The sequence below is a fragment of the Fomitopsis serialis genome, assembly GCF_022376445.1.
Source record: "Fomitopsis serialis strain Sig1Antser10 chromosome Unknown B0H18scaffold_45, whole genome shotgun sequence".
Taxonomy (NCBI): Eukaryota; Fungi; Basidiomycota; class Agaricomycetes; order Polyporales; family Fomitopsidaceae; genus Fomitopsis; species Fomitopsis serialis.
In genome coordinates, this window is record NW_025955005.1 from 138967 (window position 1) to 152727 (window position 13761).

The 13761-nt window shown below is 55.8% G+C and overlaps 4 protein-coding genes across 4 annotated transcripts; all 4 read right to left on the bottom strand.

Annotated features, from left to right (window-relative positions):
• Window positions 1-84: 84 nt before the first annotated feature.
• Window positions 85-886, bottom strand: B0H18DRAFT_878452 (ribonuclease H-like domain-containing protein; the record flags this gene model as incomplete). The annotated part of the gene is made up of 2 exons (XM_048040625.1): window positions 85-294; window positions 350-886. The coding sequence occupies 2 exons, from the start codon at window positions 884-886 to the stop codon at window positions 85-87; spliced, it is 747 nt and encodes a 248-aa protein (XP_047892087.1).
• A 2007-nt stretch (window positions 887-2893) lies between these two features.
• B0H18DRAFT_458561 (uncharacterized protein) lies at window positions 2894-4973 on the bottom strand. Its single transcript, XM_048038180.1, has 8 exons — window positions 4588-4973; window positions 4356-4522; window positions 4083-4299; window positions 3920-4028; window positions 3704-3866; window positions 3536-3659; window positions 3375-3482; window positions 2894-3317 (listed from the first exon to the last, which is right to left on the bottom strand). Exons 1-8 carry the CDS (start codon window positions 4678-4680, stop codon window positions 2994-2996), a joined length of 1305 nt encoding a protein of 434 aa, XP_047892088.1. The 5' UTR covers window positions 4681-4973; the 3' UTR covers window positions 2894-2993.
• Window positions 4974-5112: 139 nt separating this feature from the next.
• On the bottom strand, window positions 5113-8594 carry B0H18DRAFT_1120294 (purine nucleoside permease-domain-containing protein; the record flags this gene model as incomplete). The annotated part of the gene is made up of 12 exons (XM_048034089.1): window positions 5113-5418; window positions 5473-5580; window positions 5636-5750; window positions 5804-5972; window positions 6025-6142; window positions 6188-6404; window positions 6461-6503; window positions 6564-6647; window positions 7264-7304; window positions 7358-7608; window positions 7644-8435; window positions 8496-8594. The coding sequence occupies 12 exons, from the start codon at window positions 8592-8594 to the stop codon at window positions 5113-5115; spliced, it is 2343 nt and encodes a 780-aa protein (XP_047892089.1).
• A 3554-nt stretch (window positions 8595-12148) lies between these two features.
• B0H18DRAFT_1212158 (ribonuclease H-like domain-containing protein) lies at window positions 12149-13447 on the bottom strand. The gene is made up of 2 exons (XM_048036457.1): window positions 12649-13447; window positions 12149-12583 (listed from the first exon to the last, which is right to left on the bottom strand). Exons 1-2 carry the CDS (start codon window positions 13186-13188, stop codon window positions 12362-12364), a joined length of 762 nt encoding a protein of 253 aa, XP_047892090.1. The 5' UTR covers window positions 13189-13447; the 3' UTR covers window positions 12149-12361.
• Between the last annotated feature and the right edge of the window lie 314 nt (window positions 13448-13761).

The window sequence follows — 13761 nt, forward strand, 5'->3', positions numbered from 1 at the left end:
GTGACGACATACCTTCTGATATATCTCAAGCAATTATATGAAGGCCATGATTTTCACAATACTAGATAAGTCCCGACGTGCTGGTCAGGACTGCGAAAGAGGTGAGGCGACAGTGCCGCGTGCAGCGGCATTTTTGGCCAGACGGTCGGCGATAGCATTGAATTCGCGCGGTATGTGCCAGAAACCGATACGGACGTTGCGCCTAAGTTCTAGAGCAGTGATCCATTCGTCGAGCTTGAGGAAAAGGTCAAGATTGGCGGGTGTGCGGCCGTCGCTTGTGCGCATCCCGTTACGCTGGAAGTGAGATGCATTGACCATGTGGAGGTGCTCGATGTACTGAGAACTGCACCTTCCATATATTCGGCAGCCATTCCGCCATACCATTCACCACGTAAATCGAGTCCGTGGTAACGATCCATTCGCTGGGAGGCTCCTCGGGATTGTCTCCAGACCTGTTGTGTCGGTTGTACAAGCGTTCGTGAGGGTCATCGGGTGGTTCCACGTCGTCGATCTTGATGAGTCCCACCAAGGCAGCCAGCAGCTCCGCGCGTTGGCTAGACCGCTTCGCAAATGCATCGAGACTGTCGTCCACGGAAATGGACCACTGCTGGTCGTCCTCGAGTCCGACAGCGATGCCCAAACCCGCAGTCGCGACTGGTCTGCCGTTGGAGAGGCATGAGCCATCTGTGAATACCAGTCGGTAGTGATGGCAGTCGAGGGCTCTGTCGGAGGAGCGGTCCCTGCAGCAGAGGGCGATGAATCGGGAACAGTCACGGCAAGACTTGATCAGGTCCTCGGTGCTGTAGCTGCTGAGGAGCTCGCAAAGGTGGTACTTTCGATTGAAGATATGCTGAGAGCCAGCGTCGGGGTCGTGTGTTGAGGCCATGGCAGGTACTTGGTGAAAGAACTTGTGTGAGAGAGAAAATGGAGTCGACGAATATGATCGCGAGATGACTAGGACTCAGATGAGATCGGGAAACGTTCATGCTGGCAGCACACCTCCTACTAGCCTTTTACGGAAGGTAAGTAGCAAGGTATTCCATTATGTGTGTAACAATTACGACACGTTATGACCTGCCGCCGACGACTGTCGGCATACACATATACATCCGTAACGCGATTATGATACACCATGCTAAGCTAACGGATATTGCCCCGACGATACAAGCTTTAATCGCAGCGGTACGTGACTGGCACCGGCAACGCGCCTGTGTCGTTGAAGATGCTCCCGGGTCCGAACGCGGGCGATCCTCCAAGCGACCCAAATATATCTCCAACGAAATTCTGCGGGGGAATCCCCGCCGCAAACGTATCGTTCCACCCATCGAGAATGCCCTGCACGACCTTGATGCCCGCCACATACAGGTTGCGAATGGCGGCATCGTACCCGCCGTCGGCGAAGAACAGGTTCTGCGCGACGGACACGCCGGGCGGAGGTCTGTCGAAGTCGGAGCCGGTGCGCATGTGGATGACGCGCGAGAAGTCGGTCCGTCGCGCGAGCTGCCCGCGGAGAAGCGCCTCGAGCACGGCGTTGTCTTCTTGCTGCGTCGTGCAGTACGTCGCCGAGCCGTTTGTAACCAGCGTTGTGAAGTTCTCGAATGCGCCCGCGAGCAGCGCGCCGCTCCACCAGTTGTCCGACGTCGCGGTGTCGCAGCCGATGACGGTTGGTCGGGCGAGCGCGGGCGCGAAGGCAGAGACGTTCGCGTACTGCGCTCTATACGCCTGGGCCGAAGCGGTATCGTTCAGCACCGCGGTTCTGGCGAAAGCAATGGCGAGCTGGCGCAGCTCGTCATTGAGTTGGAAGACCTCGGTGCCGTAGATGTACTCGGGGTATTGGGTGACGCTGGTGGAACCTTGTGGGATGTAGCCAGTGGTGAAGTTCTCAGGCTTCTCGCGAGCGTCGATCTCGTACTGCAACGCCACCTGCACGGCGAACTGGGCAAAGGTGACAGATCCCACTGTAGCAACCATGGGGTTGATTCCGGCATCCCCAGCCATGAGGAAGTAGGTCTGAGTGAGGTTGAACTCTGGCGAGAGCGTAAGGGCGAGCGTGCTCAGACCAGCGTTGATTTCTCCCTCGCCCGTGACCAGCTGACATACGGAACCATCCTTCGTGCAGTGGATGTCAGGATAGACCATGGACAACCCTGGCAGGGTGATGTTTTGCTCGAGAAGGTTGAACTCCGGAATGTCCAGCCAGGCGTCCTGTTCATCGTTGTACTGTGGTAGATCCGTGAGTAATAGACACTGAAATGAACTGCTCAGGGTTACGCACGTAGTCGACGATGAACACCTTGGGCGAGATTACAGCCTCGGCGGCCGCTACAGCGCATACGGCTAGTATGGTCAGAAACACCTGGCTCGACGACCGCATTACGGGGGAGTCGGGGCAAACGGCGGTACTAGATAAGCACTGGCATCATCTGCTAACTTCGCTGCCACGAATAGCCTGAGAATTGTTGAATCATGATGCATGATGGCGAATGTGTTCACAGAGTGTCGTCCCTTGTGCTGTTCCGGGAGGCAGTTCAATGTGTTCGCATGCCACAGCATGTGTGCATGTGGATTTGCCCGTTGATTCGTCAAGATGCGGCGGGAGTTCCGCCGGTACGCGCAACGAGCGGGAACGGCTGAAGCGGTCGTAGCAGATACGCTCGCGCTCGACAGGCGTAGGTGAGCAGAGCAGGTACGAGGGAGACTCGAGCACTGGTGAAGTTGAAATGTTGATGAAAGCCAGAGTAGAGTACTAGTAAGTAACTTAGTACGATCGCGATACAGTGCGCTACATTTCATTACGTAAGCATGCGGTGAGCGACTTGGCAGGCAAGTTGCGATGGACCTCGAGAATATTAGACTAGCACTGGGCAGACCACAGAGGGATCCATTACGTTAATACAATTCGTTTAGTATACCGTCATGCGGCGACAGAGCTGCACGTATTAATACATAGATGGCCCATAAATTACATACTGTACCCAGACAACAAGCCTCCGTCAGACGGCAGCATTCGGAATAAGCTTCTCAAGATTATCCTTAGACTCCGGTGGAAGTCTCAGATCGGCAGCGCTGGCTGTGCCTTCCGATACTGTTCGCATTCCGTGCTTTGGAGTAGAGTCCAGCGCGTCGAGCTCGACAGCAACCGTCTGATGTCGTTGGACCTTGGGCAGGGTGCGCCGGCTGCCCCAGTACGTCCCTGAGCTCGTCGGGCTGCCGTAGCTTATCGTGCCGGAGGATGCGGTCGCGACAGTGGTCGTTGTGTCGTCGATGTAAGACTTGTGTGAGTGCACGAGGATCACGATGACTACTGGGTATATTCCCTAGTAAAGAATGAGATCAATACGTGCGACCCAGGGGTTGAGGAGCACAGTACGCACCAGGATGTGGCTCGTCATGTAGGTCCACACCGTGCTCGCAAACGCCAGCTGTGGCGTCGAGGTCTCCAGTTCGCCGACGTTACCACTGTCTGTCACGACAGCTTCCAGCTATTTGATGGCGTGACGATCGCGTCAAGACGAGATTGACATGATACACCTACGAAGAATAGGAAATATAAGAACCCGGATTCGACGAGAATGGTCATTATCCGCTCGGCGCGGGTTTTCTTGCTCGTCATCCTGTGGACTTGGGCGCCGACGGTAAAGCGGTACTCCCTGTGGAGGCTGTAATGAGTGAGCATGTACAGGTAACGTATCGAGCACCTCACCATGTCTTGTAGCAAATCATCAAAGTGGCTACACCAGTTGTCGCCAGTGTAGTCACGTAGGACGACAGTTGAACATTTTTGCAGAAAGGCGGGTTCGTGAAGTCGCCCGCGCCGGGGTCTTGGACGACCCGTGCCGCGCAGAACGAGATCAGCCCCGAAGTGACTACGCAAACGGGTCAATATATGCGCCAGGGAATGGAGAGATTGATTAAGCACCCAAGGAGCCAACCAAGAACAACATGGGCACGACGAGCACCCATCGCTCCCGGGTGTATCGCCAAAATACGTACGTACGCCATATGATGATGATGTCCCCCAGGTTCGACTGCGTATACCGAGTCAAGCGCTATGTGCATGCTTGGTGTTGTTGAGTGCGCACCATATACGCGTACAACGCGTCCTGAACAGGCCAAGGCAGGTTTTGAGTCAGCTCATATCTGTCCGCGAGTGACTCCGAAGACGTCGATGTCAGAGTGAGCGTGATCTCGCGAATGGCGTTGTTCACATCGATAATGGATGTCGCGGTGTCCAGTAAGAACATGAGCACGATTATGACAAAGGTTGATATGGACGCCCTGGTCCGTCGCGCCGGTCTCCTGAACATACGACGTAAATGCCCTCAAACAGCTAAGATGGACGGATGGTGACTTACAGGAGGATCATTCCAGCTTTGAAAGTGAGGACGAAGTAGATCGCTGTGCACTCCAATCCAACCATATAAATTGAGTAAATATGTATCGGATCATGATAGGACTCACTCCACAGAATAGCTTCGACGACGAGGGCCACGATACTCTGCACAGTATCATGGCCAATTTGCTGGAAGGTCTCTATGTCAGATTGTGAAAGAGACGACATGAGGGCGAGAGGGAGCGGCGCCTGACCTTCATCGGACCATCGCAGTTTATACATCGCCTACGCGTCTCTTTCCGGTGCGAGTGAGAAGGGTTTAGGTAAGAGATGAACGTGTGCGCCATGACGCCACTATGCGATGCAACGGCGCTGCTGGACCCAAGCTGGACCTTTGGCTACATACACCGAAGCTTCTGGTCGTGTATCGGGTTCTTTCTACCACATCATGTTAGAGACCGGCGTGCCGCCCGCGCGTACCACCGCAGGACAAGGCCAAGACAAGGTGATAGGATACTGTCCGTGCGCCCTATCGTACTAACGGCGTGCGCTATCATGCACGCTGACACTAGAACCAAATGGGACTTGCTGTTGCGCAGAATGGTTGGCGCGGAAAGTGGATGGGCTGGACATGAATACTGTATTGAGCAATTGTCATTCACATATAGCATGCGCGCATGTCAAGAAAGTATACTCGCCCGTCGGTTTCCGACAGAATTACACATGACGGTAAGTATGTTGTGGATAGCACTGGGAATAATAAGCCAGACGGCCATGATTCAGACTACGGCACTTGAAACAAACTTCTCAGGATTCCCTTTGAACAGTCTCAGATCGGCAGGACTGGCTGTGCGTTCCGATATCGTTCGGATCGCATGCTCGGGAGGGGAGTTCAGTGCGTCGAGTTCGACAGCATGAGTCTGATGACGGAGGGTCTTAGGCAGGCTGCCCCAGAATGGCCATGAGCTCGTCGGGCTGCTGTCATTGGTCGCGCCCGAGGGTGCGGTCGCGAGAGTGGTTGTTGTGTCATCGATGTAGGACTTATGCGAGTGCACAAGGATAACGATGACCACTGGGTATATGCCCTGGGAAGAAAGGATAAATGTAAGCGACCAAGGTTCGTGGAGCGCGTCACGGACCAGGATGTGGCTCGTCATGTAAGTCCATATCTCACTCGCAAATGCCAGTTGGGGCGTGGAAGCCTCCAGTTGAGCGACATCACCACTATCTGTCACAACAGCTTCCAGCTGTTTAAATGGCTGCGTGAAGTTCACGTCAAATTGAGACCTATAGACTACGCACCAAGAATAGGAAATAGAGGAGCCCGGATTCGACGAGAATGATCGTTATCCGCTCGGCGCGAGTCTTCTTGCTCGACATCCGGTGGACCTGTGCGCCAATGGTAAGACGGTACTCCCTGCGTAGGCAGCATTGAGTAAACATCAATAAGCGATGTATCGAACACCACACCATGTCTTGTAGCCAATCATCAAAGTGGACACGGCAGTTGTCGCCAGTGTAGTTACGTAGGATGACAGCTGCACATGGTTACAGAACGGCGGGTTCGTGAAGTCGCCCGCGGACGCGCCGGGGTCTTGGACCACTCGTGCCACGCAGAACGAGATCAGTCCCGACGTCACTATATCAATAGGTCAAGTATGCCCCGGGCGATGAGGAGAAGAATGAAGTACCCAAAGAGCCAATCAAGAACAAGATGGGCACGACGAGCACCCATCGCTCTCGAGTATATCGCCAAAATACCCACGTGCGCCATATGATGATGACATCCCCCAGGTTCGACTTCATTTCCTTACTGAAATCAATGCCATGCACTCGGAGTTGGATGACACGCACCATATATGCATAGAGCGCTCCTTGAACGGGCCAAGGCAGGTTGTCAGTCAGCTCGTATCTGTCCGCCAGTGACTCCGACGACGTCGATGTCAGGGTGAGCGTGATCTCGCGAATGGCATTATTCACGTCGATCATGGATATTGCGGTGTCCATCAAGAACATTGACACAATTATAATAAATATCCAGATGGACGCCCTGGACCGTCGCTTCGGGCTCCTGCACACAGAAAGTAAGTTTCTTCACGCAGCTCAGATGTCTGGATGGCGACCCACAAAAGAATGATCCCAGCTTTGAAAGTGAGAACAAGGTAAATAGCTGCGCACTCAGATTAAATCACGTTAATTCAATTTATGATCATAACGTGTTACGACTCACTCCACATAATGGCCTCGACGACGAGAGCCACGATACTCTGCACTGTGTCATGGCCGATTTGCTGGAGGGTCTCTACGTCAGCTTCTGAAAGGGATGTCATGAGGACAATGGGGTGGGGTGCCTGCGTTTCGTCCGCGACGTATCGCCATTTATACAGTATCTACGCATTTGCTATGGAGCAGAGTTTAGATGGAGGATGAACAATCAAAATGTCTCCCATGACGCCGCGATGCAATGCAACAGCGCTCAGCGCTCAGCTGTTGGACCACCGTCAAAAGTTTCTGGGTCCATCTGCTTCATCGTCGTGTTAGACCGCCCACACGTACCACAGACGACAGGGAGACAGGGAGCAATCGGTGCGCCTCACCAGTTACGACGTCAACAATCACTTGCGCTGGCATTCAAACCAGATAGGATTTGCTGTGCGGCGTGCGCAGAACTGCTACCATCTGCTACCATATAAAGCGGGTGGGTCGGCGATGTCGATGAGCATGTGTCAACCAAGGACGAGGATTCTTGACCTGTTATGGAATATCGTATTCATACACCCACAATTGACTTGGAGTCAATATGTCGTGAATCCGTTCACGAAGTGGAAGCTAGAGAGCGCCTAGTGAGCTTCCCTGGGGCACTGGCTCGTACAACGCTTTCGATCTTGTCCGTCGTGTCGACCACACGAAGACACAAACTACCGAAATACCTAGGCCCAGAACGATCCCAAGCGCAAGATAGCTCAAGGATCTGCTACAGCCGCATTCAGTATCATACCTGCATCAGGTTACAGAGAAGCATACCTAGCATGTGTACATGCATCTGATGATAGTGCAGGATCCACTGCGGCGCCTGGCGGTGCGAGGGCTCCTTTACCCTTGAATATGCTCCCAGGCCCGAAAGGCGGGTCCCCGCCGAGCGAGCCCCACACATCGCCGATGTAATTTTGCGGCCGCACGCCCGCCGCGAAGGTCGCATCCCACTCGGCGACGATGCCCTGTACGACCCTAACACCCGCAAGGTACAGGTTGCGCAAGGCGGGCTCGTAGCCGCCCTGAGCGTAGAACAGGTTGTCCGCAACGCTGATACCAGGCCCGGGCGGTCGAAGTCGGAGCCCGTGCGCATGTGCAGCACGCGGCCGAAGTCGACGCGACGCAGAACGTGCCCGCGCAGCAGCGCCTCGAGCACCCCGCTGTCCTCCTGCTGCGTCGTGCAGTACGTTGCCGAGCCGTTCGTGGCCAGCGTCGTGAAGTGCGCGAACGCGTCGCCGAGCAGCGCACCACTCCACCAGTTATCCGACGTCGCGGTGTCGCAGCCCACGACGGCCGGCGGCGCCAGGGCAGGTGCGAACTCGGGCACATTGGCGTACTGCTGCCGGTAGGCCTGCGCGACAGGCGAGTCTGTAAATGTCGCGGCTCGTGCGAAGGTCATGGCGCGCTGGCGCAGGGCGTCGTTGAGCTGGAACACCTCGGTGCCGTAAAGATATCGCGGGTACGAGTCGATGGTCGTGCTGCCCTGAGGGATGTACCCGCTCGAGAAGTCGTCGGGTTTCTCGCGGGCGTCGATCTCGTATTGCAGCGCCACCTGAACGGCGAACTGAGCAAAGGCAACAGATCCGATGGTTGTGACCTTGGGGTTGATGCCTCCGTCTCCGGCGAGCAGGAAGTACGTCTGGGTCAGATTGAACAGCGGCGATACGACAAGGGAGAATGTGCTTATGGCAGCATTGATTTCCCCTTCGCCTGCAACTAGCTGACATATCGAACCGTCCTTCGTGCAGTGGACGTCGGGGAACTTCATGGACACGCCTGGGACTGTGATGTTTTGTTCAAGGAGGTTGAACTCGGGATTATCAAGCCATGCATTTCCTTCGTCGCCATACTATGCCGAAGGCGTTGAAGTGAGCAAGTAGCCGAACTGGAAGTGGCGTGCACGACTTACGAAGGCGACGATGAGGACCTTAGGTGATATCACTGCTTGCGCGACCGCTGCAGCTATCAGAGGCCACAAGTAGCGGAGGACGTATGGTGAAGCCTGCATCCTAGGTAAGTCAAAGTGAACAAGGCCGCTGTCCAGTGTGTCGCTAGTGCTTGTCTCCGTCATCGGCGAAAAGTCGCGAGCTATATCTAGCTATAGATAGGGCACCTACCTTGGTAGGCCCTTACCGTGCTGGGTTTCGACGCTCATGCCATGGATTTATGACATGGGCTTCTCCAGTCATTTATCTGACGACATCTGAGCCGATCCAGCGTTACCTATAAGATGCCCCGACGCCGTTTAGTCATTGCATGTGGTTCGGAAGGCACTGGCATGGGTCATCACCCAGCAGCTCTGATGACGTCTGCCTCGCGCAAGTGCCAGGCCCGGCACATACACCATCGTGCGGGGCGAGTCTGAGTCATTGGACGGCGGGCCATGTGTGCAGGCGGCCAGGTTGGCTGCTACGAGCCCTATAGCTGCTGCCCGGAGGCTCGGATATCCGTCTCGTCCTCAGCCAAATCATGAAAAAATGCCATGTCATTTTTCGAGATGACGCTTGCGCGTGCGATGTACAATGGGCACAGTGAGACCATACGAAATTGGAGCACCTGCATTTGACGTATGCGGCTCCCGCTTGCCAGCTTTCCCGCTTATCCGCCTGCCAGCTTTCCCGTTCGTCAGCCTGCCTGCTCGCACGCCAGCCCGTTTCCCGTGGCGACGGTCGCCATATGTGTCGCAGTGAACTGCACAGGTAACCCCGCCGGGTGTCCAGGGGTTTACCCGCACCTCTACCCGCTGCGATGGGTCTCGAGGAAGTACTGCGGGTCCGCGGGTCAGTGAGCGGGTGGACGGGTGGATGAGCACATACGAGGTGAGACAGCGCGGGCGGACGAGAGGTTCTGCGCACATGGTTCCGAGAGCGATCGGGGAACGGAGGCGCGGCGACAGCCTGAGAGGCGTGGACGAGTGGGGGCGTGGCGCGAACGTAGGTTTGTCGAGCGCGGATCAGGGCGCATCGAGCGACGACGTGTGCGTCGATGCGTCTGGCAGGGTGACTTGGCGGGCACGAGATGTGCTGTCCATCTGCACATCTTGGTCTGTGCTTGCCTTTGCACGTGTCGGGAGACCTGTCTGTCGGGTTTGCACACGCGCTGCGCATTGGTGGGACCTCCTGTCGCAGCCTGGATGTGCGCGTTGACACGTCGAACCCGTCGTCGCGCGAACGCCGGTTTGCGGTTGCTCGACGTCGGTGCTTGGAGTGGCAACTGCGAGGCAACTACCGAGCGCGCGGTGACATCGCAATGGTCTACTGGTCAAAAGACTCCATGATGCCCTTGCGTCGTCACTGGCGGTATCCTCGGCTGGCCGGACATGGTGGGTGCTTGGTGGGTGCTGTTTTGCTCGTGTTCGAGACGCGAGCGAGTGGGCCTGTCGCCCGCATGCTCACCTGCAAATTCGCTGGCCATGCCTGCGTGCTGAGCATTCGTCCAGCGCACTCGAGATTGAAGTGTGCGTCGGTGAGCCCTGTGCTGGTGATCAGCTTGCTCATTGGTGCACATCTGCACTCACCTCTCCTTCATTAACGCACCTGCAATCTGCTCGTCGGCTGCGTCTGCACGCAGGGCATTTACCCTGCGTGCTCGTAGTCAGTGTTTGTTGTGCACGCCGGGGCCCTGCTCACCGCTGTTGCCCTCGCCTGTCCCTCGCTCATATGCATGTTATCCGTCCATCGCGCGTGTTTGTGTGTTGGGCACTCGTGGTCATACTTGTGCATGCCCAAGCCCGAGCCCGGGAGACGTCATAGACGAATCTTAAGACTGGGAGGGTGTTAGCAGGACGAGCGGCGAGAGGGAGAGAGGGAGGTGAGGCCAGTGACAAGGGGGAACCTCCGCGAGCGACGCGTTTGGGCGCTCGCGGGGTTGCCTCTTTTGGCAATACCATCGTAGGCCGCAGACTGCAGGGCGGGTACGCGCATTAGTACGGAAATGGATACCTACCCGCGTGGGTTGGGCCCTAATCCTGCAATGCACCTACTTACGACTGGTGCTGGTGAGTGGCGGAGAGTGGCGGGTATGGTGCAGGTAGCGGGTCACAAAAGGTGACCCGTGCTCTGCACCAATCGGACTGTATGCGCACACGTGACCGCGTGCAGTCGAGCGCTGATGACGCGGAAGAGGGAGGAAACGGTGAGAAACAAGAGAGCAGAAGATGGGGGTTCGAGGTCAAGAAGAGATCCCAGTCCTTGAAGGAGCACAGAAGCTTTATATGGTCGTGGACGCATCTACCTAAGTATGTCATTGCCCGTACGCGGATGCATCTAACTACGTCATCGCCCGATCGGGCGAGGTGAGCTACTGTTATGGTAAGTTCGTATTCCGAATCCGTAAGCGCTGTGAGCCAGACGGGCGCAACGCGCAGCCGTGACCAGGGTGCACGTATTGTTCAGTGCACTGCATTTATTACTGCAGCTCATAAATAGTAATGAGTAGCTTATCTGTAGACATGTTATGCGGGCACAGCTCAAGGCACATTCACTGTTCACATCGACATTGTTGACTCGCCGGTAGATAGGCTACTAGCTTTGGCGACGCATTCGTTCGCGGGGCGTGTCGATGTTGTATATATTTCCAGCACTGCATTGTAAGATGACTATATATCTGAGGCTCACTATAATTAAATGACCTGACCTGGAATAAACAGAATGTCGAATATTCTCCAGAACGGCCAGCCTATGTCTGGCTATGGCTGGCTATGGCTGGCGATACCTAATAGGGTAAGTCACGAATTGCACCGCCTACGCCTCTCAGGCCCGATATTGATTCTGCCTTTTCGCCGATGGTAGCTGACCAAAAAGAGATACTTGCGTGTCGCTAGCACAGCTAGCGGGTGGCAGCACGACGCCGCCGATGTCCTGAATAGGCTCTGCGCTATGTAGTTAGAGTTTACAACCTTCTTTTCCCAGCCCCTCCGCCCAACCTCCGCCTGGTTTATGATGGGCGCGCTGTCAGATCTGTACCACACGTTCGACCTCGGCGTCGTGCATGATGAGTCCTAGTACTTCTTCATGAACGTTGTCGTCTCCGAATAGAGCGTCGTGCAGCAGTTCTCCCGTCACAATCTCGACCTCGACGTCCGATGGGAGGCAATTAATGTGGAGGGAACCAGTGCGCGCGGAAGAATGTGGCAAGCTTGCAAGCTACATAGCGCCGCGGCTTGGACGGACTTCAATCGAAACTCGAACCAATCCGGACCGGCCGCCGAAACCGTCGAGGAGGCCTCGGCGCTGTCTTCCGCTGGTCTTCCGTGCTATGATGAATGAACCCTGCTGGAAGTATTTCTTTGGGTGTTCATAGACGTCCTGAGCAGCGCGTTTCATTGTGTGATTCATTGGTAGAGAATGGCCGAAATGCGCCGCGTCTGTAGGGTGCTACTAGTATCCTGAACATAAGTCGACGGACGCGACATTTAACTTGTACTGCATCTGAGAGCTTGGGTCGCGAATAATATATTGACTATCGGTGACCAGTGACCATCCATCGAATCGCGTTCGACTTCAGCATGAAGGAGAGGCTCAGTCCCAATCGCGACGTCGGCCACGAGCGCAGACTCATCTGAGTCCCACAGGTTTGCTCCGATTCATATGCTATGCATTCTCACATGCACAATATTGATGGACATTCCAGTCATCATAGCTGCATAAAGAACAGTCTCGAATTAACATCGCATAACGAAGCATTTACCATAGCTGAGGACAACGGGCCTTTTGGATGCATACTACACATCGAGAGCTTCGGAGTTCATGTGCGCCCCCGTAGAAGGGCGGCCGTTTAGAAGGCATGGTTCGGGCTGCGAAGGGGCGAAGCGACGGGGGCCCGCTTAGCAGCGTCCTTGGCTAGACGGTCGGCGATGGCGTTGTACTGGCGGGGAACGTGCCAGAAGCCGATGCGGACGTCGCGCTGGCATTCCAAAGCGGCGATCTCTTGGTCAAGCCGCAGGAAGAGGTCGAGGTTGGCGGGGACGCGCCCGTCGTACGTGCGCATCCCGTTAAGCTGCGGTGGACACGCATACAACGTGAGTATGGTACAGCACAAGGGGTCAGCGAGGAAACCCGCACCTTCCATTTGTTCGGCAGCCAGTCCGTCATGCCATCGACCACATACTTGGAATCCGTCGTAATGACCCAGTTCCTGTACGAGACGGTGGGCTTGTCGCCCGGCTTTCCGTGGCGATTGTAGAGACGGCTGTGGGCGTCTTCGGGACCGTCGACGGCGTTGAGCAGGCGCAGTCCTTCGATGGCAGCCAGGAGCTCCGCGCGCTGACTGGACCTCTTTGCGTTCGGATCGACGATGTCATCGACGGGTACGGTCCACTGCAGCTCAGCATCCTGTCCGATGGCGACGCCGAGGCCGGAGGTCGCGGCGGTCTGCCCGTTGGAGAGGCATGCGCCGTCCGTGAACACCAGCTGGTAGTGGTGGCAGGCCCGGGGTCTCCCGTGGTTACGGTGTTGACAGCAGAGAGCGACGAAGCGAGAGCAATCGGGGCAGGTCATGATCAACTCCTCCGTGCTGTAATAGTCACTGAGGGACTCGCAAAGGTGGAATTGTCTGTCGAAGACGTGCTGGCTACCAGCCTTGGGGTCGTGAGCGGAGGCCATGATGGGCGGAGGCGGGTGCGTTGGAGAAGGAAGGGGGTTGATGTGAAGCAGGAAGAGCCCGATGTGCTCGCCGTGAAATAATTTAAGGCAGACACCTCGCCGCTCGCTGTGGCACCGAATCACAATGCAACAAGCGCCGGCGAGCAGCCTTCATATGACAGTCGCGTCATGTGCACGTGAGCGCGATTCTCAATGATTGGCGAAGCGCACAACTGTAACCTGCACATTGAGAGGCAGTGTTTGCTCTGAGGAGGTCCTTGCTGGCCCGATAGCACCTCTGCGATACGATGTGCTTGGGATGTCGATGAAGCAATGAGAGGCAGTAAGAATGTTCAAAATTTTCGGTGCAAACTTCTCGATCCGCTTCCAGACAGGGGTACTTACACTACCAGTGGCCCATCTGGCAACCGTGCTGACCACGGTGGCCGTGTTTCAGCACTGTAGGAGCCATCGACAAGAAGCCCTACCCCTTGGCGGACGGGGAGGAAACTGAATAGCACGCTGGCTGACAGACTGGTGCAGTCTTGATTCCGAACGGAACTGATGCCCCGCGGACAACTGTAGGCCTGACGG